The sequence below is a fragment of the Physcomitrium patens genome, chromosome 22, assembly GCF_059467195.1.
Source record: "Physcomitrium patens ecotype Gransden chromosome 22, ASM5946719v1, whole genome shotgun sequence".
Lineage (NCBI taxonomy): Eukaryota > Viridiplantae > Streptophyta > Bryopsida > Funariales > Funariaceae > Physcomitrium > Physcomitrium patens.
Genome location: NC_143431.1, coordinates 9,721,261 through 9,744,467, shown reverse-complemented (window position 1 = coordinate 9,744,467; position 23,207 = coordinate 9,721,261). Strand labels below are relative to the sequence as shown.

The 23,207-nt window shown below is 28.9% G+C and overlaps 2 protein-coding genes and 1 non-coding gene across 8 annotated transcripts; 1 reads left to right on the top strand and 2 right to left on the bottom strand.

The window, feature by feature from the left end:
* Positions 1–8,055: 8,055 nt before the first annotated feature.
* LOC112274779 (peptidyl-prolyl cis-trans isomerase CYP23) lies at positions 8,056–10,476 on the top strand. The gene is made up of 6 exons (XM_024504539.3): positions 8,056–8,198; positions 8,595–8,708; positions 8,903–9,051; positions 9,375–9,447; positions 9,595–9,684; positions 9,820–10,476. Exons 1-6 carry the CDS (start codon positions 8,079–8,081, stop codon positions 10,078–10,080), a joined length of 807 nt encoding a protein of 268 aa, XP_024360307.1. The 5' UTR covers positions 8,056–8,078; the 3' UTR covers positions 10,081–10,476.
* An 8,891-nt stretch (positions 10,477–19,367) lies between these two features.
* LOC112274889 (uncharacterized) lies at positions 19,368–23,097 on the bottom strand. Of its 6 annotated transcripts, none has more exons than XR_012216409.2 (4): positions 21,568–23,083; positions 21,365–21,458; positions 20,745–21,143; positions 19,368–20,468 (listed from the first exon to the last, which is right to left on the bottom strand). XR_012216409.2 is itself a non-coding variant. In XM_073530085.2 (3 exons), exons 1-3 carry the CDS (start codon positions 21,670–21,672, stop codon positions 21,008–21,010), a joined length of 255 nt encoding a protein of 84 aa, XP_073386186.1. In that variant the 5' UTR covers positions 21,673–23,094; the 3' UTR covers positions 19,368–21,007. The 6 variants fall into 6 exon arrangements, 4 of the variants coding, with proteins under 4 accessions (XP_073386186.1, XP_073386187.1, XP_073386185.1 ...); XR_002967543.3 differs by having other exon boundaries at positions 19,368–20,625; positions 21,568–23,082; XM_073530085.2 differs by having other exon boundaries at positions 19,368–21,063; positions 21,568–23,094.
* TRNAI-AAU (transfer RNA isoleucine (anticodon AAU)) lies at positions 20,203–20,276 on the bottom strand. Its single transcript has one exon. It is a non-coding gene; the product is annotated as a tRNA-Ile (tRNA).
* Positions 23,098–23,207: the final 110 nt, after the last annotated feature.

Genomic DNA, 23,207 nt, shown 5'->3' with positions numbered 1-23,207 from the left:
CTTTATCAATCAATTTAAATATGGATTAAAAAATAATATCAAAGATTTATTATTGACAATGTTGAGTATACATTCAATAGAGTAATTTATTACTCAAGCCATTCTATGCAATAATTAATTTTTTAAAAGATGCCAAGAAAAAAGATTTGATTGAAGAAGTACAATTCAAGCCATTGTAACAACTTCTATGCTTTTGGAAGCTTACTTGTCTAGGCTAGAGCCTATTCAAATTGATATAGTACATTTTAAATCTCTTATTAAGTGAAAAAAGACTCATTGTTGTCATAATGATTTGTGCCTATATTGCGGAGAATCAAAGTTTTTTCAGTTACAATAGGGACCATGCAGATTAAATATTATGTTATTCCTAATAAAGGTCCTATTTTCTCCTCAAATCCCTCACCTTATTTTACAATAGAAGTTTATTTAGGACTAAAAAATTATAAAGTCTTAGTCTTATTAAAATCAAGAAGTTTAGCCTATTTTTATAAATGAAGATATTATCAAAATATAAGATATATTGTTAGTCAAGAAAACTAAATCCGTACATGCAAAAATCATAGATGGTCATTTTTTATCTTCTAGAGATATTATATATGCAATTAATCCATTAGATGTAGCAATTAAAGATTATAAAAGCATAATAATATTTAATGTGATAAGATCTTTCTTCAATTTAGTTATTTTAGGATTATTGTGATTAAAAAAATATAATCCTCAAATAGATTAAATTTCTTGTAATCTCAATTTTTCTTATAATTTGATCTAAAATTCTATTAGTCAAGTAAAAATATATAAATATAGTATATTCAAATCCTTATTGATAGATGTAAAAGCTTTCATGCATATAGTAAAGAAAGAATCATCTTTTATTATATATGCCATATCTATTTCTAATAGTCGAAAGATATCAAGTGATATTTCTAGTGTATATCAAGATTTCTAAGATGTTTTTGAAAAGAAAAATATAAAAATTCTTTCAAAGCATCAATCCTATGATTGTTTAATTGATTTGCAAGAAAAAACTCAACCACCATTTAGACCAGTCTATAGCTTATCACAAAATGAATTGTCTCCACTAAAAGAATACTTTGATAAGAATTTGGCTAAAACTTCATGCACCATTCAAAATCTCCAATAAGAGCTCCTATCTTATTTGTGAAGAAAAAAAGATAGATCTTTGTAGATATGTATAAACTATCAAAAATTTTATAAGATTATTATAAAAAATAGGTATCTCCTACCTCTTATTTTATGACTTTTTGACCAACTCAATGAAATAAAGATCTACACAAAAATAGATCTACAAGGTGCAAATAACCTAGTCCGCATCAAAGAAGAAGATGAATAGAAGATTAATTTTTAAACTAGGTATAGATATTTCAAATATAATATCATGCTTTTTGAATTTTTAAATATACAAGCTACTTTTTAACATTTCATAAATAATATTTTTTATAAATTTCTTAATAATTTTATTGTTTCTTATTAAAATGACATTCTAATCTATTTAAAAAACATAAAAGATTATAAATTTCATATTTGTTGTATGTTATAAAAACTTAGAGATGTAGGATTATATACTAAGATAGAAAAGTGGATATTTTATACTACTCAAGTTGACTTCTTAGAATACATCATTTCCAACAAAAGACTAATAATGGTTCTAAAGAAGGTCTAAGCTTTTATGGATTAGAAGATTCCAAAAATAGTCAAAGATGTATAATATTTTTTGAGATTTATCAATTATTATGGAATCTTCATCAAATTTTTTTTTAATACGTCTAATATATAAAAATAAACTTGAGTGAAAAAAAAAAAAAAAAAACTAAACTAAAAAAAAAAACTAAAATATTTTTTAAAGCCTTAAAAATAACTTTATTTTTACAAAAATTTTATATCTTGTTAATTTTTTTAATTCATTCTTCAAAGAAACAAACTCAACAAACTTTGCTATTAGTACTATTTTTTTACAAATAAAAGTAGATGAGAAGCTCTATCCAGTAGTTTTTTATTTCAAGAAAATTTTAATAGCTAAGATTAACTATAAGATGCATAATAAAGAATTTTTTATAATTATAGATTTATTTTAAGAATGAAATTATTATTTAAAAGATGCCTTGAGTCTAATCATCATATATACATATTAAATAAATCTTGAGTACTTCATGCTCACACGTGTTTTGAATTGTTACAAAGTCCATTGGAAGATGTCTTTATCAAGATTTTATTTCAAGTTTACTTATTGATCCAAAAAATAGGGTTTATAAGATACCCTTTCTAAATATTTTTATCTTATACCAAAAGAAGGAAATACATCTTTTGATCATTAAAGAACAATTCTTTTGAAGGTGGAGCATTTTCATCTTTGAACAATAAAATCAACATTGATTGTTGATTCAATCTTTGTTATGCAAATTCAATCAAATATGTCCTCTGATCTTATTATTTACAATATCAAAAATCATTCTTCTAAATCTTATGATATTTCCAAGTTTAAGTTCAAAAATAATCTATTCTATTTTGAAAGTCACTTACATATTTTAGAAGAAAAAACACATTTACAAGTTCTTCAAGCATATTACAACTTTCTAGTAGCAAGACATTATAAATATAATAAGACTTTATAACTAATATCAAGAAATTTTTAGTGGCTATAAATGTAGATTCATGTGACATTTGTTTAAGATAAAAAATTCCTCATTAGTAACCTTATGGACTTCTTCAGCCACTACATATTTCAAAGTAACCATGATCTTCTATTTCTATGGATTATATCATAAATCTTTCAGTTTCATATTTATATGATTCTATATTTGTGATAATAGATTGTTTTATCAAAATGGCACATATTGTACCATGTACAAAATCTATCACAAGTGAAGAATTAGTTAAGTTTTTTTTGACAACATCTATTGTTATCATAGATTATCTAAGAAAGTTATATTGGATAGGAGGATACAATTTGTATCAAGATTTTAAAGGTAGATATATAACTCTCTTTGGTTTTTTATTCTTAAATTAATGATCAAATAGAATGGATGAATCAAGTTTTAGAGTAATATTTGAAATGTACTATCAATTATCATCAAGATGATTAAACAACTCTTTTGCCATTGACAAAGTTTGCATATAACAATTTGATACATTCTTCTATACAACAAATATATATTTTTTTCAATTATCATTATTATCTATGATTTAATACTTTTGACTTTTTTAAATGTTAATAATCATATAGTAGAAGATTTAAAAAAATATTTATTAAAACTACATGCAACAACAAATATGCATTTAAAAGAAGCTTAAGAATGACAAAAGATCAATGTGGATGCTTATTGCAAAGAACAACCACAATTCACCATAGGTGATAATCTATAGCTACTTTGTCACAATATCAAGACTACTTGTTGTTGTGACAAATTAGACTATCATAGGCTTGGACCTTTTTCTATTTGTGAATAAGTTATTTTTATTGCTTATCAATTACATCTATTGGAGTCTATGAAAACCCATCCTAAATTCTACATACCTCTTTTTGAGCCATATAAAGCAATGAATATGTTGAGAAGAAGAAAAATACCATCTCTTGTTATACAAGTAGATAATAATCAAAAATTTGAGGTAGAAGAAGTCTTAGATTTAGAGTGGCATCAAAATAGGTTCAAATATCTTGATTACTAATAAAAATATGATATTAATAAATTTACATGGGAGCCAATAAAAAATCTTTCAAATGCAATGAAGAAGATTAAGGTTTTTCATCAATAACATCCATCAAAATCAAGATGAAGAATTACAAGATTTATAAAAGATAATAATTGCTTCTTATGAAATTTGTTCCTAGAAGGGGAGGTAATGTCATGGACATATGTATTTATTCCAATAATTATCTATATGATTAAGTTGAAGTAGATAAAATTAGATTAATTTTATAATATCTTTTAAAAAAACTTCTTAAAAGCTTCATAGATGTTGCTTTGACTTTATACATATTTGTAATTAATTAATAGGCTAAAAATCTAGCCAAAAAATTAGCCACATGTCATATGTATTAGTAGCTTGTAGAATAAGCTTATTATACGACCTACATATAAATAAATTACCTTGTAAGTTAAGATATGTCTCTAACAAAGTCAATATGTATTTGAGGTCCTATAGAATATTACCATATAGCTCTTAATTAAAGAGTATATATAGAAGCAATAGTGAAGCCCTCTTCACTCTTATCAATGCTTTTCTAATCATTAGTCTTGTTTCAAGACTTTCTAATCGACTTGTTTTTGATAATAGCCATTCTAGTTTAATACTATATCATCTTTGAGTGATACAAGAATATATTGATTTTTTAGTTCTTTGAGGTTCATGTTCTTCAAACTTCCAAAGATATTACTTCATAGTTGGAAAGTTTAAAGAGGCTAAATTAAGACGGATTCAAAACCACATAATTCATTAACATTGTAAAAATGTTCAAATTTTAAAACTACTGTTATAAAGAAGAATAACAACAAGCTTTGTATTTTGAAGATTGTTGTTGATATCTTACCTAGTAGATTGATATCATGATGGAATTACAATTTTTTACATTAGTAAAATACTATAGAAGTCCAAATCAATACATATGAATAAATGTCATTAATAGAAGGAAGTTGTTGATTGATAAAACTTTGTAGTTGGTAGTTTTAAGGAATCAAACAGAGTGAAGATACCCACTCTATAATACTTTGAAAACATAGATGAAGTTAGTTTTAGCATTGAATAGAGCTTACAAAAAAATAAATAAATAAATAAATAAAAATTGAGGTAGCTAATATCTACAATAGAATTACAGTTTTTCCTATAAACTGTTCACAACATATAAACTATAAAATGACTTTTGGAACGCCCTATAAAACAACATATAAACTCTAGAGAAGATAATTTTTTTTGATGAAAACAAAGATCCATACATGTTGTGAATGAGAGCCACCACTTGTATCATTGATCATTCTTAATATATATAAACTAATTGAATTTGTGCTATTGTCATGGATTTCTATTACAAATTTCTAAAAAGTTTAATTTGTTGATATCAAGATCTTAGCTTCTAAAGTTATTTTGCTTCATACATTAGCAGGAAATTTTGCATTCAAATTCTTCAAAATTAATTCTACATTAATATAACAACAAAAACTAGAAACAAAAAAAATGATGGACTAAAGAAATATTATAAAGGATAATTTACCTTTTACAAATCAAGTCATGGACTTAATGTATAATTAATTGCACATGAAATATATATATATATATATATATATATATATTATCAATAAATAACACGTTATTATTGATAAACTAAAAAAATATTAATTAATAAACTTATATCCAACTTTTGATATAATGTTATCTTGGGTGTTATTGTTGTTGTAAGTAGAGATAATAAGTGAAAATAGAAAAATTGTATTTAAAATATTTAGGTGAATAAAAAATCGGGTCATGGTGTTGCAAATGCAAGCTTCACAAATGGACAAAACACGAATAAATAAATCAATCAAACAACAGAATACTAATTATTTTAATATTATAATAAATAAAATTATAATGGTTATTATATAATAATTTAAAATACAAGTTAAAGTAATTTTAAAATATATACAATATGTGGTTGAAAATTGAATGAGTTATCATATATTTATATATATATATATAGTTTTTTATAAAAATGTGTATTGATTTTGATTTTAATTATAATTTTAATTATATCCTTTGGTATTATTACAGAATACAATTGAAAAAAATTACCCAATTATTTCCTTAAATTTTAAGGCAATCACCTATTGTAATTAAAATAATTTATCTTGAGATTAATTTTTTTAAAAAAATCAACATCAATTCATTTTTTTTTCTTCTTCTTATAACACACCTGTAAAATAAAAGTTATAGCATACAATAATAATTAAGCTAATCTTATATTGGAGATACAATGAAAAAAGAAAAAATAACTTAAATTCAACATGGTTCTAAAACACATTCACAGAATAAATAATTCTTATATATCTTTTTACTTATTGTGCTAAAAAAATAGTTACAAACTTGATATTGTGATATTTATCAATTTTGAGTAAACTATGGAATAATTTATATGCGATTTTTTTTTTTTTTTTTTTTTTTTTTTTTTTGGCTTAAACATAACAACTTACTGAAGTGAATGTGGTACACAACAGTATCACAGAAGTTAGATTGATAGGTGCTATCACTAGATTTTTATTCACTTGCAATCTTGTTTCTTGAAGATGCTAGTGAAAAAAATACATGAGCTCCCAGTATTATTCTCTGAATCATTTTGCATCTGCAATTGCACTCACTCAATTGTAAATTTTCAATCGTTAATTTTATTCATGAAAAATTTCACTCACGGGAAATTTTACATTGTTCAAAATAGGCATCTGCATTGCCGGTTTTCAAATGAAGAGAGTTGCAAGTTGCTCCTCTATTACCTGTGGCTCATAACATATGAAAAAAATAAAAGTTTTTGATAGAAAGGAAGAAAAGGAGTTTGTGCCACCAATCACACTCATTCGATTGAGTTACAATAGAATCTCTTTATATTGTTCTAACATGCTCTACTTAATCCTACTTGCAATTAATTCTACAAGGACGACAGTCAATTGCATCGATACATTAGCTATTTCCTTGCTTGATTATGCATTGTTTTTCTTTTATCTCTCTTGAGGTGGATTTTTTCACAAATCACATAAAGACCTGAAACTTCATTGTAGTACCACACCTTGCAAGTAAATCCCATTGAATAGACTTATGAAGATCATGAAAGAATAAGGTTTGATTCTGTAGTAGAAACTTCATCCATGAAAAGAATCAAAAGAAGCGAACCAACAATGGAGAAGTAATGTTGAATGCAATAGAAGATCAACGAAAGTATACACACATCTAGAAATTAAGATCACGAAGCAAAAGTTCAATATAATATTGATCATTAAAATGATAACTAAATACCCCACATAGCAGATGCAAGTACACGACCAAGGAGGTCAAGTGTCCATACTTGAAACAACCTAATCAAAATCCTTCGCAGATAACGTTCCTGGATGAGCTATTGGAACTCAATGAAAATTAAAATCCAATGCGGCTTCAACCGAATCCAATCAAAATCTACGCGATGAATTGGAACTCAATGAAAATCAAAACCCAATGCAACTTCAAATGCAACTGGAACCATAAAAAAATGTATCATAAACCCAATCGAAATCGATTCACTCTCATCGAAATTAATATATAGATTGAGTTTGTGAACTAATGGCCTTTATAAACAATCAGCTTGGTTTTCGATGTTCGAATCATTCATTAAATATGGAGTGCACCTCTTGCAATCGGAAATCCTTAAGCTTTTGATGTTCTCAGTCCAGCTTTCGACCGTTACAATTATCACACCGATTTCTTACCCGGATTATCACAAGGATTTGTCATGGGGTAACGTTGCACGATGCGACAAGTTTGTGAAAGTGAAAACATCCAACTGTAAGAATCACTTCATTTAGCCAGCCCTCTTTATGAATTTTGACGTCTGCAATCCTACGGTCTCACAGATTGAGCTAGCACAGATCCTTGGGGTATTCGGAGTTGTGTCTGTTGACAAAGTGAACCAGTAACTTTTATTCTCTAAACTAGGGGGGCCAAGCTTACCTGTCTCTTGGGGATATCCTTTAAAGCAATTGCAATTTTTACCATGTCTAACTTGAACAAATGAATACATCTGTTTTGAAGTAATTTTTCCAAATCTCATCTGTTGCATGAGTTTCGGAATTCTATGCAAGCAATGCCCCTCGTGTAAGGGAGCGATTGTGCAGACAATGATTTCGGTAATCAACATTGCACAAAACCTTGGTCAACACTGTCCAAGTATGTGGGAACTTAAGACGAGGTTTTTCAGAAGTGCATAGTTGAAGAGTCGCTGCCACTGTAGCTGTGTTCGCAAACCAAGCACGGAATCAATTCTTGTATCGAACGGTTTGTGATTTGGCCGCATCAAACTGTACCCCTCTTTCGCAGACAACTAGCTTTGAGTCGAGAACGGCGTGGCTATGGCGGACACCGGAGCTCCGCTGGCGCGCACCTCGTTATTGCTCCTACTTCTGCTCTTCACTGCTGGTAGTCATGCGCAAGTGGAGCCCAAGCTAGGAAATACCCGTGTCGTCTTTCAGGTTATACATCTCGTTGGTTGTCCTGGGATTTGGCTCGTGTCAAAGCTCCCTCCAATTTTCCTTTCAACCTAATGTTAGAGTGACGTGCACTTGGGTGTTTGACGACAATGGTGATAAGCTACATTCTGAGCTATAATGTTGGAATTATTCTTCTTCCACATTCCAAAATGCGAAAACCTAGAGCGTAGATGTTTTCACTGTAACACGTCTTTTGGAGGTCAGGCTTAGAGAAGAGGGGGTGACAGCCAAAGAGTAGTATTTGGACGTCTGAAGTAAGCCAAAGTAAGATGTTAGAATATTACAACATCCTTTCATTTAATATTATATGTTCAAATTGTACAAGATTTCCTTTCATGTTGGTCGTGTAAAATCTGAAAGGAAAACTTGCTTGGGCAGACCACGTATGGAGATATTGAGTTTGGGTTCTACCCAGATGTTGCTCCCAAGACGGTGGCGCACATTATGAAACTTGTTCGTCTTGGCGCTTACAACACGAATCACTTCTTCCGAGTAAGGAATACCTCATACTTTCCTGTGCAGTATTAAACCGGTTATGTCGTTTGGCGCTGTCAGGTTTACGATTTAAGTAGTAATCTGTGGTGCTTAGGTCGTTACAGGGGTGATCTTATGTTGACACTGTTAACGTTCGATCTACAACCAATTTTCCTGCAATGTGATGTTGCTGACTGGGTCGGGGTCGGCAGGTTGATAAAGGCTTTGTAGCCCAGGTCGCTGACGTGATCGGGGGCCGTGAAGCGCCAATGAACGCCGAGCAACGGCAGGAAGGCAAGAAGACTATTCCCGGTGAATTTTCTCAAGTGAAGCATGTTCGTGGCATCTTGTCCATGGGGAGGTGAGCACTATCTCATAGCTTTGCTTTCTCTTTTTACGATTCCCAAACCCCTAATATATCTTGGAGCGTATATTCGATACACTTTCCTTTCAATCATCGACAGCCTTGTTGATCTGCAGGCTCCTGCATTATTAAGGTTTTGTGCTCTCACGGCTCTTCCAGAAAACTTAGAAACAACAACTGAGCCACAATTTGTCTCTGTATGTTGTCAGTCATCTTCACATCTGTTCTGTTATATCTTGCACTGGCGAGTATACTGAAGAGTCCCTGTGGAGTACCGAACCCATAAGGTTGACTCCTTCGCGGTGTTGGTTGACATGCAGGTATAGCGACCCTGACAGTGCAGGATCATCCTTCTCAATGCTCCTTGGGAACGCACCCCACCTGGATGGGCAGGTTTGCACACTCGCCCTAGTTCACGTTGGTTTGAGATTTTCCACGATCATGCTGCTTATCATCACCTCCAAAGTGCAGCAGATTTAATGATTGAAAGGGCATGGGTCTTGTGTAGTTGCTAACATGTTCACGGTGGTACATGCATAGTATGCTATCTTTGGGAAAGTTACGAAAGGTGACGAAGTTCTTGCCAAGCTTGAGGAGCTGCCAACCCGCCGAGAGGGCATTTTTGTCATGGTGAGTTTCATGTCACGTCTCCCATCCTCAACTATTAGTTGTTATTGAAATAGGTTTTATTTTGAGTTTTTTTCGGATTCAAATTGGATTGACTTGTGGATGATTGCTGCCTGTAAACCCAATCATCATTACTAGCCGCTTCAACGCATCACCATTTTATCGACCTATTACTATGAGATTGAAAGCTGTGAGGATCGGGTATACAGTCTGAAGAAGCGCCTCATGGAAGCGAACGCTGTTACGTTACCAGTACAACAAGAATGCTCTTGTTTGTTGGGTTCAGGTGACCGATCCTTGTTGTTCCTCTTCATGTCTATGTGCGCATTCGTTGGTTGTAGCTACTGCATCTTCCAGCGTAAGAAAAACAGCAGAGAACGAAATATCTTCCCTGAGTAGAGGGATACCAAAATCTTATTTGAAATCTCTTATTCTTGCAACGACTATGAATTCTGTCTTGTTCAAGGCCTCTTGTCAATAATGAATTGGTCGAATTCAGCATGCGGGCAATATGTACTGCAATTCTCAAGATTAGTTCTCTTCTAATATCTGCTTTTGATTAGCATATTACGTTACAGTTTAAGTATAACCAAGAGTAATGAAACTTCCTCTAAATCTGGAGATCATGATTGATTTGAGTCGCTGGTAGTCCAGATATGCAATGGTTACTGCCAAATGAAATGGGTCAACAAGGAACATGGCCACATTACACTATTTATATGTAACATTCTCCGCAGTGGATTTCATTTATCTCCTCTTGCGGAAGGTCTCTCATTTCCATCGTTTTTTCCTTCATTCCTTCGTCGTCTTCTTCCCCTCACATTCTCTTCTTTATGTTTTTGTTTTGTTTTGTTTTGTCTTGTTCTGTTTCTTTTTCTTCGTTTCTTCTGTTTTTTTCACTCTATTTTTTTCCTTTTGTTTTCCCTCTCCCTCTTCTGGTGATATTGTTTGATGTTTTCTTGCACTGCATAAACCTTGTAGCTAGCGATGATTTGAATCTTGAATTGAGGTATCTTTATATCAGTGCGGTAACGATGCAGTGACACTTCTATAGAAAATTGTTTTACTTAGTTCCTCAATTTGCCAGTCACTTGTCTTATTTGGTGATAAGCTGGGATGTTCAAAACTATTTGTTTGCAAAATTATAATCAAATTTCCATATCTGACTACCTCGTTTTGGAGGTCCTTTCCTCATTTTAAAAGTGAATCGAAGAGTTTAATGAATGTCAATCACATGGTCCACATCTAAAAACACAATGTGTTACTAATATATGAATGCACCACTAATTCACTAATTATGAGATGTGGTGAGCTGAACACTTGTCTCAAGATTTGTTTCGTTTTTTATTCTTTTGAGAAATTAAACTTTTCAAGTAAATCTCTTAATAATATTATGAAAATTGTGAATTCAAGATTGGAATGAGATTTTATACTTAAATCTGTACTTCAAAAATTATGTTAACATTACAGATTATTGTCTTTGGGCATATATATATATATATATATGCTCAATAATTTTATTACAATCAACACCTAAAGTTGTAGAAACAATCCTGTTAATACATATACAAACAAAAACTAAATTTTTTAAAAATACATCACAAATCTGGTTAAATACTTTTTGATAAAGTTTGTATCTTTTACAAATAAAGGTGATTCTACATATATTAACTTAGTAGAAAAGAAAAGAAGGGTTGCAGTGAAAATCAACAGATGCAAGAAAAATTCACAGGATTTTTAAGAGATCACTTATTACAGACAAACTTCAGAAATAATAACAAAAGTAAAAAAATAAAATAAAAAATAAAAAATACAGTAGAAATGGATTTAAGCTAGTAAAGGTATGTGGTATTGATAAAAATACAAATAAAAATAAATTTCATTCTTAATTATGGCAAGTAACAAGAATTTTCTTTTTGTACATAGCTTAAATTCTATCATTTATATTTGGAACATAATTTTAAGATGTATCATTAAAAATTGCAAAATCAAATTAAAGTTACTTCAAATTTAATCCACCACAAATTTATTTAATAAAGAATTCCTATTGTTAAAAAAATTAATAATTTTTTGAATAATTTATTTATAAACATAAAATTTTATAAAATATTTAAAATTGTATACTGAATAGATACTTAATAATAGAGTATAGTGATTTAATTTATTTTTTGTATTATTTATTATGGAAGGTAAATTAGATTTATTTTTAAAAAAGATGTTAATTTGTTTTTGTATAATCTTTATTTAGACCAGGATAGGTGTTAATGATCTTTATTGATCTTTGATTAGAACAGATTAGTAGATTTGAGAGCAAAGTAGAGTGGATCTGAGATCAAATTTAAAAAATAGACCTAAATGTAGAATAGAGTGGATCTAGTAGAATAGGATCTATATTCTATTGATAATGGATCAATTTAAGTAATATGTCAAATTATTTAATTTAATTTTTTTTTTATTACAGTCATCTTATCTTACAACATCCACATTCATGCATTCTTGCATAGATATTCTTATTCTCAAATAAACATTCTTATAGCTCTTTCTTGTTACAAGTCATTACAAAATGCCTCATTTACAAAAAGCCCTTGCTCTTGGCAATCTTTGCAACAAATAGAAGAAGATAATATGCATAAGATTTGATAGTGCACCATCAATGATACAAAAGCAATTGGTAGCTTAGGCCAAGGATGAATTTGGTCTAGCAAAAGCACCCACTTAAAGCATTATTTTTGAGATTCTTTAGAAATAGAATCACTATGTTAATATGATCCCAATGGACTTGAAGATGAAGCAATGGCACACAATGAACTATTCATAGCTAGACAACACTTTGGCCAACTAGGTGTTGCAATGCAAGCACAAAGGAATTTGCTTATTTGGTTCATTTCTTCAAGCCAAGACCATAAATTTTGTGTACCAACTTGGTATTTCCAAGAACAAACAACCAAAGTATTTTAGAAGTTAGCTTTAATCTTTTCAAAATAGTCACATCTTCAAATAATTTTGTATATAGAGAGATGCCATTTCAGCAGATGTAAATGGGATAGTTGACATCTTACCAAAAATTAAGCACTAAACCAATAAATATGCTTTGCACCACATTTACAATATAGACAAAACATGAACATTTTACTCTATAGCTTCAAATTGTGCTATCGCCTCTTGGCAGATTAAGTGAGTAAATCTAACAAAACTTAATTGATTCTAACCTTCACTAGTAATGCTAATGGCAATGATAAGCTAGAACCTTTCTTAAAGTATTTTAATAAGAAGATTGGTATTGAGCTCAGGTTTTACTATTACAATGATAAAAAAGTTCTAATGATTGGACCTTTGTTATAAGAATGGCTTAAGCATATTGATTCCAAAACAAAAAAAATTAATTGTAATATACTTTTTATTTTAGACAATGCATTTATATATATATATATATATATATATATATATATATTATGTAGTTAAGAATGTTGCTCCTACAAACCTTAGAACTCTCTTTTTGCCTCTAAACACAATGTCAAAAATACAACCTATAGATGCTAGAATCATTATTTACTTGGAAATGTACTACTTGAGCTTCTATCGTCAATGTGAGGAAGATGATAAATCATGCATTGACATCTATAAGAAGGACGAGCTTTAAACAATGAGATGGATTAAGATAGCATGGAATGATAATTCTTTTGATACAATCTCCAATTGTTGGAAATACAAAAATATTATGTTACTTTGCTACCATAAAGATAACTAGCCTTTGATAGAAGATGTCTTATAAGGTAAGCCTTGTAATAAAAACAAATCATATGCTCTTAACTTGCAAAAAGAAGAATTGGCATTAAAAAAAGAGCTTACTTTTCAAATATTTATTTTTAGATTGAAGAAACCAATGTATATTAAAACTTTGCTAAACCTAAAAGATGAAGAAGAGATTCATCATGAATTCATAGACAAGGAGATTTTTGAACTAGCCATTTTAATTGAAAAAAAATTTCTTGAAGAGGGAGAAAAAAAAAGAAGCATATGGGCTCTAACTTAGCTTGGATGTTAAGTCTTTGGTACTAAAATATCTAACCAAAATTGTAGCAAAACTTTTGAAAAATGATGTAGGGCTTATTCTAAAAGTATTAAAAATAATACAAAATTACATTGTTGTATACTAATACATCCATTAGGTAAAAGAAGAAAAGAAAGATTATATTATAGAAGAGCTTAATTAAAAATATTTTAGCAAATTATCTTAAAAATATAGATATTAGACAAAGAGATAATAAAAATTAATAAGTGTTAATATTGCCTTCTTGTAGAAGAGACTTCTACTTAATTTTTAGGAGCATAAATGAGATAAATAATTGATAAAGACATCTTTAGGAGGGATTTAAGAATAGAATTTAGCAAAAATTACCTCAATATACCAAGAATTGATAGTCAAAATCAGACCCCAAGACACAAAATTGTGCACCTATGGCAATTGCAAGGTTCTTTTATTGATTGGAGAGTAGGAGTTGAAAAAAAACTAGTAGAAGGATTTTTAAAGTTGGTTTCATGTGATATTAAGACAAATTGAGTTTTTGAAGACTTTTTAAATTGAGAGATGTATTTAGTGGTTTCCAATTTTGAGAAATAAAAAGAAGTTTATAATTTTGAGTATTATTTGAGTGTCATAGCACATTTACAAGTGAAAATTTGTGAATTTGTCATTATATATTTTTTTAATATATTTAAAAAATTTGATATCAATCAAATAGTTAAATCGAAGGCTATGAGAGTTTTATCATATTATGATCTTGGATACTTAAAGCTTAGAGAAAGTAAGGATTTTTTTGAACTTGCAAAATTACTAGTTTGATTGAAGTAAAAATTTGTGAGAACTATTTGGACTTTAAAATCTATGCATTAGCTGATTTTTGAAGCAATGGAACAGTTCAGCAAGGAAAATTTGTTGCTGAAAGTTCAACATTTAGGTTGGAAAAGGAAAATAGCCAACATCCAAGAAATTTAAGAGCTTTTTTGTTCAATTGGTAAGTTTGAATTTTTTTAAAATTATATGAGTGTATCAATTTTTTGTAGATTGAAGTGTGAGTGAAATTTTAGATGAGATCAATGGTTCAATTAATATTTATTAAAATTATAAAATAGATATAAGAATTAATTAAGATTTACTAAGGATTTTTTTAGGATTTGGTTTAGGATTTAGGATTTTGTTAGGATTTCATTAGGATTTGATTTAAGATTTGATTAAAATTTGGTTAAGATTTAGGATTTTTTTAGAATTTTGTTAGGATTTGTTTAGGATTGATTAGGATTTGTTTAGGATTGATTAGGATTTGGTTAGGATTGGTTTTGAATTTGATTAGAAATTGGTTAGAATTTCATTAGGTTTTAATTAGAATTTTGATTAGAATTTAATTAAAATTTTATTCTAATATTTTTAGGATTTTATTAAGATTTATGTGGGAGTTTTTAGAATTTCATTAGGATTTATTAAGGACTATACTAAGGTTTGGTTGGAATTTACTTAAGATTTATTTAAGGTTTTTTGTCATTTTTTTAAGATTTATATTTTAATTTTTTTTAAGGTTCTTATTATATCTTTAAGATTTCTATTGTAGTATTTCTTTAAAATTCCTTTATTATTTTTCTTTGAAATTAATTTATGACTTCTTTATATTTCTTAAGTAAATTCTTTAAATGTTTTTGGATTGGTTAAAATTTGATTAGGTTTTTTAAGGATTAATTAGAATTTATTCAAGATTCTATTAGACTTGGTAGGATCCTATTGTTGTATTTTTTATTTACCTTCCATATCTAAGTGCCTAATGTATTTTCAAGCAAGAATTCACTTTATACAACAACATCTGCAAGAAGACAAATGCTAAGAAATAGGGTTGCTTTGTTCAATGGTTTTTAGGCAATTTCTTTTGTAAGAAAGAAAAAACTTAATAAATTTTGCACCTGAAAAACCTAATATTTTCTAATACATTTATTGGATATTAAATATTAGAGATTATTAGTTATCAATTAAAGAACCAAGTTAGTGAATTAAAATTGTATTGGCTATTGTAGCATATTAAATATAACAGTGTCAGATTTGATAGGTATGGCTATATATATATATATATATATATATAATTTTGTTTTATAATTTTATTAGTTAAATTTTATTTTAATAATACTTATAAAAGTTTTAGTCACAAATGCCTTATTCAGTTAGATTTTCTTTGCTTTAACTTCAAGTGTTGTTAAATTAAAAACATTCTCTTCTATGAATTATTTTATTAAAAAGTCATTGAATTATTTTCAAAAAAATTAAGTTTTCATTAGAATTAAAAAAATTAAATAAAATAAAATAAATAAAAGTGCATCTTCTTTTTTATTGATAATTTACGAAATGCAAAGTCATTATAATTTTTATAATTACAACAAATGATTTTAAACAAACCATATATTTTTAATTTATTCACAATTATTTAAAAAATATTATATCTAATCAAATCATAGATTAAAAAAAAAATTAAAATAACATGGAAAAATACACAATAATATATATATATATTTATATATATTTATATATATATATATATATATATATATATATGGGTTTTTTTTCTTTAAATTGGTTAAATCATAAGAAACGTAAAGTCAAATAATATTAACAGAACTAAAAATATAATCGTAAATAAGTTTTTAATGATATATTTATAAAAAATTAAATGTATTAGAATTAAAATTATTAATTAAATTCACAACCAAATTAGAAGTAATAATTTTTAAATTTTTAAATTATAAACAGCTAATTTATTTATATTTTGTATTAATTAAAATTAATATTTTTCTAATTTTTATAAATTTGAAGCCAATATTTCATAAAACCAGCCAATTTATAAAAACCTGCCAAATCATAAAACCAGCTAATTATAAAATCCAACAAACTTATAAAACCAATGAAATTTTAGAAGCAGCCAATTTATGTAGAGAAATGTAAATAAATTTAAAATGTAATTGTTTTTTTTTTAAAAAAAAAAATAATACGTATTTTTTTTAAAAAAAAATAATACTATTTTTTAAAGATTAAGAATTATTTATATTTAGGATACATATTTTGTGTCTTAAATTTATTTTAAAGTATTAAAAACATAAAAATACAAAATCATAGTTATAAAAAGTTAAGTAATATTTATACTTACATATTAGAAAAAAATTATATAAAGGATATTTTAAATTTTTATAATTTATTTTATAAATATTATATTAAACAAGAAAATACAAATTAAGAATTTATAATAGATTCAATCATTAAAATACAAAAAAAATGTAAAATGTGATAAGATAATTATTTCACATATATTTATATTTTGTATATAAATAGATATTAAATCATATTTTTAAATTTTTTTATTAATTCATATTTTAAAATTAAGTATTATTATATCAATTTTAATAAACTATGTATATAAGATTTTAAATTTCTTTAAAATATTTATATTATCAATGATCTTAAGAATTATACTATATATATTTAATAAAAGGTTAAGATAGTGTTTTTAAACAAAAAAATAAAGTTAGTTCAAAAGAGGTAGTACAAATTTGATATAAGATTTTAAAAATAGAAGTTTATAAAATTTTATACAAATGGATTTGTAAAAATTATTAGACACGAGTTTTCCAAAAGCATCTCTAAATTTAATGCAAAAATAAACTTTTAATAGATTATAATCAACAATAAATAAATTGGCCTAAACAAACAATATTTATTTTCTACTTGTTATTTTGTTTAAGCTTAGAAGTACAAGGTAGGAGATCAAATTTGTTGCTTAATAAATATTGCAACATTTTACAACAATGATATCAATAAGTTAGGTTCTTTTATGTAATAAAGGTGGTTTCATCTATCAAGAGGAATCCTATTTAAACTTAGATAGTAGCTCTTTTAATTATTTAATATTCATCTTTTCTAATATTCAATCTAATTATAGATTCTTAGTTGCAATAAGATTAAACATCATTTTTTGTAATACAATCTAATAAACCTTCTACCAAATCACTTATAAACTATTTATATATTATAATTTTAGTGGTTTTAACTAATGATTTTTTATATTTAATTTTTTTTTAGTAATACTTATAAATATTCATACAAAAATTTAAAGTTTGGTTGAATATCATATTCAAAAATAGTGCAAGTCTTACCAAACTTGATTTAAAGTCAATGTATAAAAATAAAATGTTAATTCAAGAATTTATCATTTGTAAAATTTCTCATTTTTTTAAAATCTTCTATTCTAACCATTTTTCTTTTCTCATTGGAATTATTTTGCATGTATAAACATTTGGCAGCTCAATTTTTTAATTATTAATACTTATGATAGATTTTTTAGTTTGATACCACCATTTAATCAATATATTTTTATTAAGTAATAATCAAAAATATAGAAAATAGATATATATATATATATATATATATAATGAAAAAATAAATATTTAATTATATAATATTTTTTATATTTTAAAATATAAGAATAAATTAAATTTTAAAATTGAAATAGAATAAGAGTATTTTTAGTGCTTTTTGATATATAGACGTGATGGTAAGAACTATCATACTTAGTTGTTACAATAAACATATTATTTCTATATCTTTAAGATATTAGCTATAAAATTTAGATATGAAAATAACCTTTTTAATACAAACATTTATAATCAAATCCCATCAAATACATTTATTTTTTATGACATATAAAGCTAAAAATTACTTATTCTAAAATAGATGATTAATATTAATAAAATCTATTTTTATAAATTTACTATTAAGTTATGGCCCTTCTAAGTCCACTGCAACTATTCTACAACCACTTCTTGTATTATTTGATGTGACAAGACATCAGTATTCTAAGTAATCAAAATTAGTACTATTATATTTATTTTTATTATGTTTTATAATCTATAAATTTTAGTAAAATATGTAATATGAAATAAAAGTTTTAAGACACATACACTACAACAAATCATACCTTAACACAATAAATTTTAATGCTAATATTGTAATGCCATATTGCCAAAAATATTTCCAAGTTAGAATCACATAACATGCTACCACCTATAATTTTTTTCTATGAAATTTGAATATATTTTAATTATTATAAATGATCATTTATACCTATTGAAAAAAATCATATGTTGACAAAGAATTATGAATTTTTACATAAAAATATTAGATATGTTATTATTGAAAATGTTTATTATTACATAAATTATATTTTAAAAAATTAAATGTATAATATAGCTTCATTAATTAAAACCAATGAATTAAATGTATAACATAGGCTTTTGTTGTGAAGATACAAGCATATAAAGCACGTGACTTGCTTTACAGTTTGTATGTTACAAGTCGTGACTTCCGTTTCCAGAGTTTGTGTAACCATCGTGCACTTGCATGCGAAGTTAGCAAGCATTATGAATCCTACCACCGCATGCAGTACCTTTGAAGCTGCGGCCATGCAAGCTATCCAACTCATGTTGTGATTACGAAGCTGCAATCAAACTAGCACTCGTGAAATAAAAACCCCATTGAATAACAAAGGACGAAGGCAGTTTCTAATGTCGAATTCAGTTTTATTTTCTCACCTACCGAATCAGGACAAAATACATGCTTTCACCCAGTTAGAGCATCTCACTTTAGACATGCATCAAAATAAAGTTGCAAAGTCTTCTTGATTTGAGGTCTGCTTCACAATCGAACACAGATGGAATTAAAGAGCTGGCTCATAGCCACTACTGCGGACACTGAAATTCAAAGTATTGAGTTCGGTTTTAATCACTTAGAATTTGTCCGGCACCCGAGTTTGGAATCAATGACATGATTGCTAAAAGAAAGGAACAGTTGAAGATGGGATTCGGAAGTGTGGCCAACCCGCTTTGTCACAGCCCAATTTAGAAACCTAACAAAGACATCTCCAAGTTTAGAATATGATCCTAATGTTACTTCTGTGTATGGTAAATCTACCGAAACTGATCGCGAGAGCTTCGCCACCCTTCACCAAGCCCGTGAAAACCACAACTAACGTAAAGGAGAGGTTGGTTGACTCCGATTCTTGTTTTGCACTTCATGCTTGTAAGATCGTTAAAATAAAATTTAGAGCAGGGAGTGCTGGAAAACTGCCTGACGTTAATGTTTACATGAAATTCAAAGGCAAGAGATGGATTGAAAATGAGGACAGATTCTAATAAAACCGGAGGTCCGCAGAAGCTTCTGGACTCAATTCGAGGCCTGACACTCACAAGTTCGGAGAACAAAACAAGGAAGGCATCAAGAAAATCGAAAAACGATGGAAGAAAAGCTAAAGACGTGGAGGTCTGTGAAATGGTTCGAAGTGCATGGAAATAACTTCTGACACTCCCAGAACAAAAATATCGACCAGATGCAGCTGTCTGATCAGAATAGAGGTATGAAGATGATTGAACTGGGGACAAGCCGACATCGCGTAAAACACGATCACAAGGTTTTGACCTAGATAGGTCAATAAGCATTGCCCTGTACAGGTCTCGAACCTGTGACCTTCGCGTTATTAGCACGACGCTCTAACCAACTGAGCTAACAAGGCAGACCTGTCAGGCAGAGAGGTAGAAAAATTATCTAAAGAGTAAAACCTCATACATAGCTGTATAAGTACAGCGAAAGCATCTATGCGCACATTGAGTACTACAACCGTCATTCTTCGCTCAATATTCTTGGTCCTGATTGTCGTAATTTGGAGCACTGATACGACTCCAACATGAACTTACGTGATCTATACCTGATTCAATCGGTCAGCGAAGGATTATTCTGGTCAGTGACTTACAACTGTCAACTGACAAGATTTTTACCTTCCTTTCAGATTGGAGAAGGAACCTGAAATCTTGTCGTTGTTCGACAATTCCTCGACCGACACACAGTGCTGGGCAAGCGTTGACCTTGAAACGGAGACATATCGCTAGACTAATTAGAAGCGCTCGAATACCATATTGTTGCTGCTGTATCATCGACAAATGAAAGGGAAATTCAGATAACTGTCAAGCTTCATGTCACTTACTTGTAGAAGAGTGACTTTGTTTTGGGAAAGTGGACAATATGATGGCTGACCTCGCCTCATGGTGCTGAACTCGTGCCAGAGAGAGGCTGCGATGTCCGATTACATGTGATAGTCGAAGAGCTTTCATCGCATGCAGTTCCAGCTTCAGAATTTTCGAAGTGAAGGTTTCTTAGGTACAGACACTCATTCAGACCTGCTCCAGCAATGCTTCCTGTAGACTCAGCTGTAATTGTGTTGCATTCAAGTGGCCGTCGACATCTGACTCATTCATAAGTCTTCCAGCGAGTGTTGAAGCGACCATGCTTTACAATCCTTGGAACTGCAAGGAGTACAGGCAGTTCCTTTGGTGTTGTTAGCATGTGTTGAAGAATTGTATATTCACCACACAAAAAGTTTTCCCTGCAAGGACATGTGAATTGCTGATGAGCGAACTTAGAGTGAAAAATTCAAGCTCACAATGAAGGGATCAACAAGTCATTTCATTGAAATACGAATTACTTCCTCAGGTTGAACTGCTAAGGAACTTAAGATATCAATTCAGATTCCCGACAACTGACGGAATTGAAATTGACATTGGCACCTCAGTTTCTGAACTTGAAGGCAGTCGAAAGAGGGCTTACTCAAATGTGTGGCTGCAAGCAATGTCATAACCGGCGCCAATGTTATCGACAAGGTGAAGCAAGACCACACAGAATCGGAAGAGGCATAAACCAACTGCAAGAAGTTTCACAAGCAAGGTAAATAGAGCGAAGCCAGCAAGTAATTCAACCAAAGTCAAAGACAGATTTCTCGCCATGCAGTCACCGAGGAGCTCGTTCTTTACCCAATGATCGCAGTTCGGGGCAAGAAGGGGACAGCAACTGTATCCCGACCAGAGCACCAGGAAGGCCCTAGTGACTTTCCATGTAGCAAGATCAACCAAACTCATAGAAGCAAATTTTGAATCCCCCAAAAAGGCAGCGTAATCTGTACTGTGATGGCCAACACCAATCTAAACCTGTTGCTAAACCACGCTAAGAGTTTTCTAATACTCGCCGTGCACATTATCTGCAAGTGCACTTGCACACTCATCGTGCATTAGCCTGTCTCGGTTACGAACTGGCAAGATCTCAGCAAGAAATGAGTTCGAGCTGGGATTTTAAAGCCAGTGTGTCCATACGAACATCTTCGACAAGTGAAATGGTATGGATTGAAAGACCATGAAGACTTCGAAGTTCTTTGTCTAGAAGGAAACAGGAACCCTAGCAATAAACGTTGAAACCCTAATTCGGTGCCTCGAAGACCATAGCAACGGTGTAGAAATGTGGGAATTGGGCATCTACTCTAGAGCAGTGCAACAAAAATGGGTTGTCAGAAACAGGGGAACATGTAGAGATTTAGCCAGACGCAGTAACCATCCAGCAATCTGCAGCCTTCTCGCAGCTATCTTCTTTGAATCAATTGCACAACGAGTGCTTTTCCTAGGTAATGCTATTGCTATCATAGTTTTTGCTACTGTAACCACAACTTATAGTAAGATTTGAGTCTATTATATCTATATATATCAATATATACATATATATATTTCACTGTAGCCATTTCATTGTTGCTCAATTTATATATTGGAAATATTAACAATTTTTTTGATTGTAATAAATAAAACTAAAGAAATATGTCAAATAGGTGGCAAATTGTGGTGGCTGTAGCAAAAACTATGGTTGCATTAACATTGGCCTATCTTTATATACATGTTTTTTAAAAATACATTAAAACTTGGTTATTCATTGTAGATTCAAATTTTATTCTATGCTATTAGCATTTAGCCAATTCAACATTAATTATTTTTTTTATTTATTTATTTACTATTGAAAAATCTTAAAAGAATTGTATAATATACATCAATAAGTTTAAGATTTTTTATTTATAGATTCAAATATTTTACAGATATAAAAACTAATATCAATATTAATATAAAATTTATGTTTAAAAAAGAAAATGTAAGCATTAATCATTAATTATGTTAATATGTTATTCATTTATCTATAAAATATATCAAATTGATTTTACTTCTTTTATATTGCTTATTATAATCTTACATCTATTTTTATGTTTATCTCTTTAATTATTATCTATGATTCTAAAATAATTTCCTACTATATTTTAAAAGAAGATCTTTTAAAATATAATACTTACTTCTCTCTTTCTTCTAACAGCCATGTTACAACATAATAATGATAGGTAGTAATTATAATATGGCTATCTAAGCTTAATCCATATGTGCTATTAGTATTAGCAAGATATTATGATGATGAACATTGGTTGATTATGATCAAATTTAGGTATAATTGTTAGTTTTGCTAATACTAGCATATTTATTTAGTTCTTTTATTAGATTTAAAGTACTTACTCATTATGTAGCAAAATTGGTTTTTGGAGCAATTCCAGTTTCTTGTTTTGTATGTTATTTAATTCAAATTAGTAAAA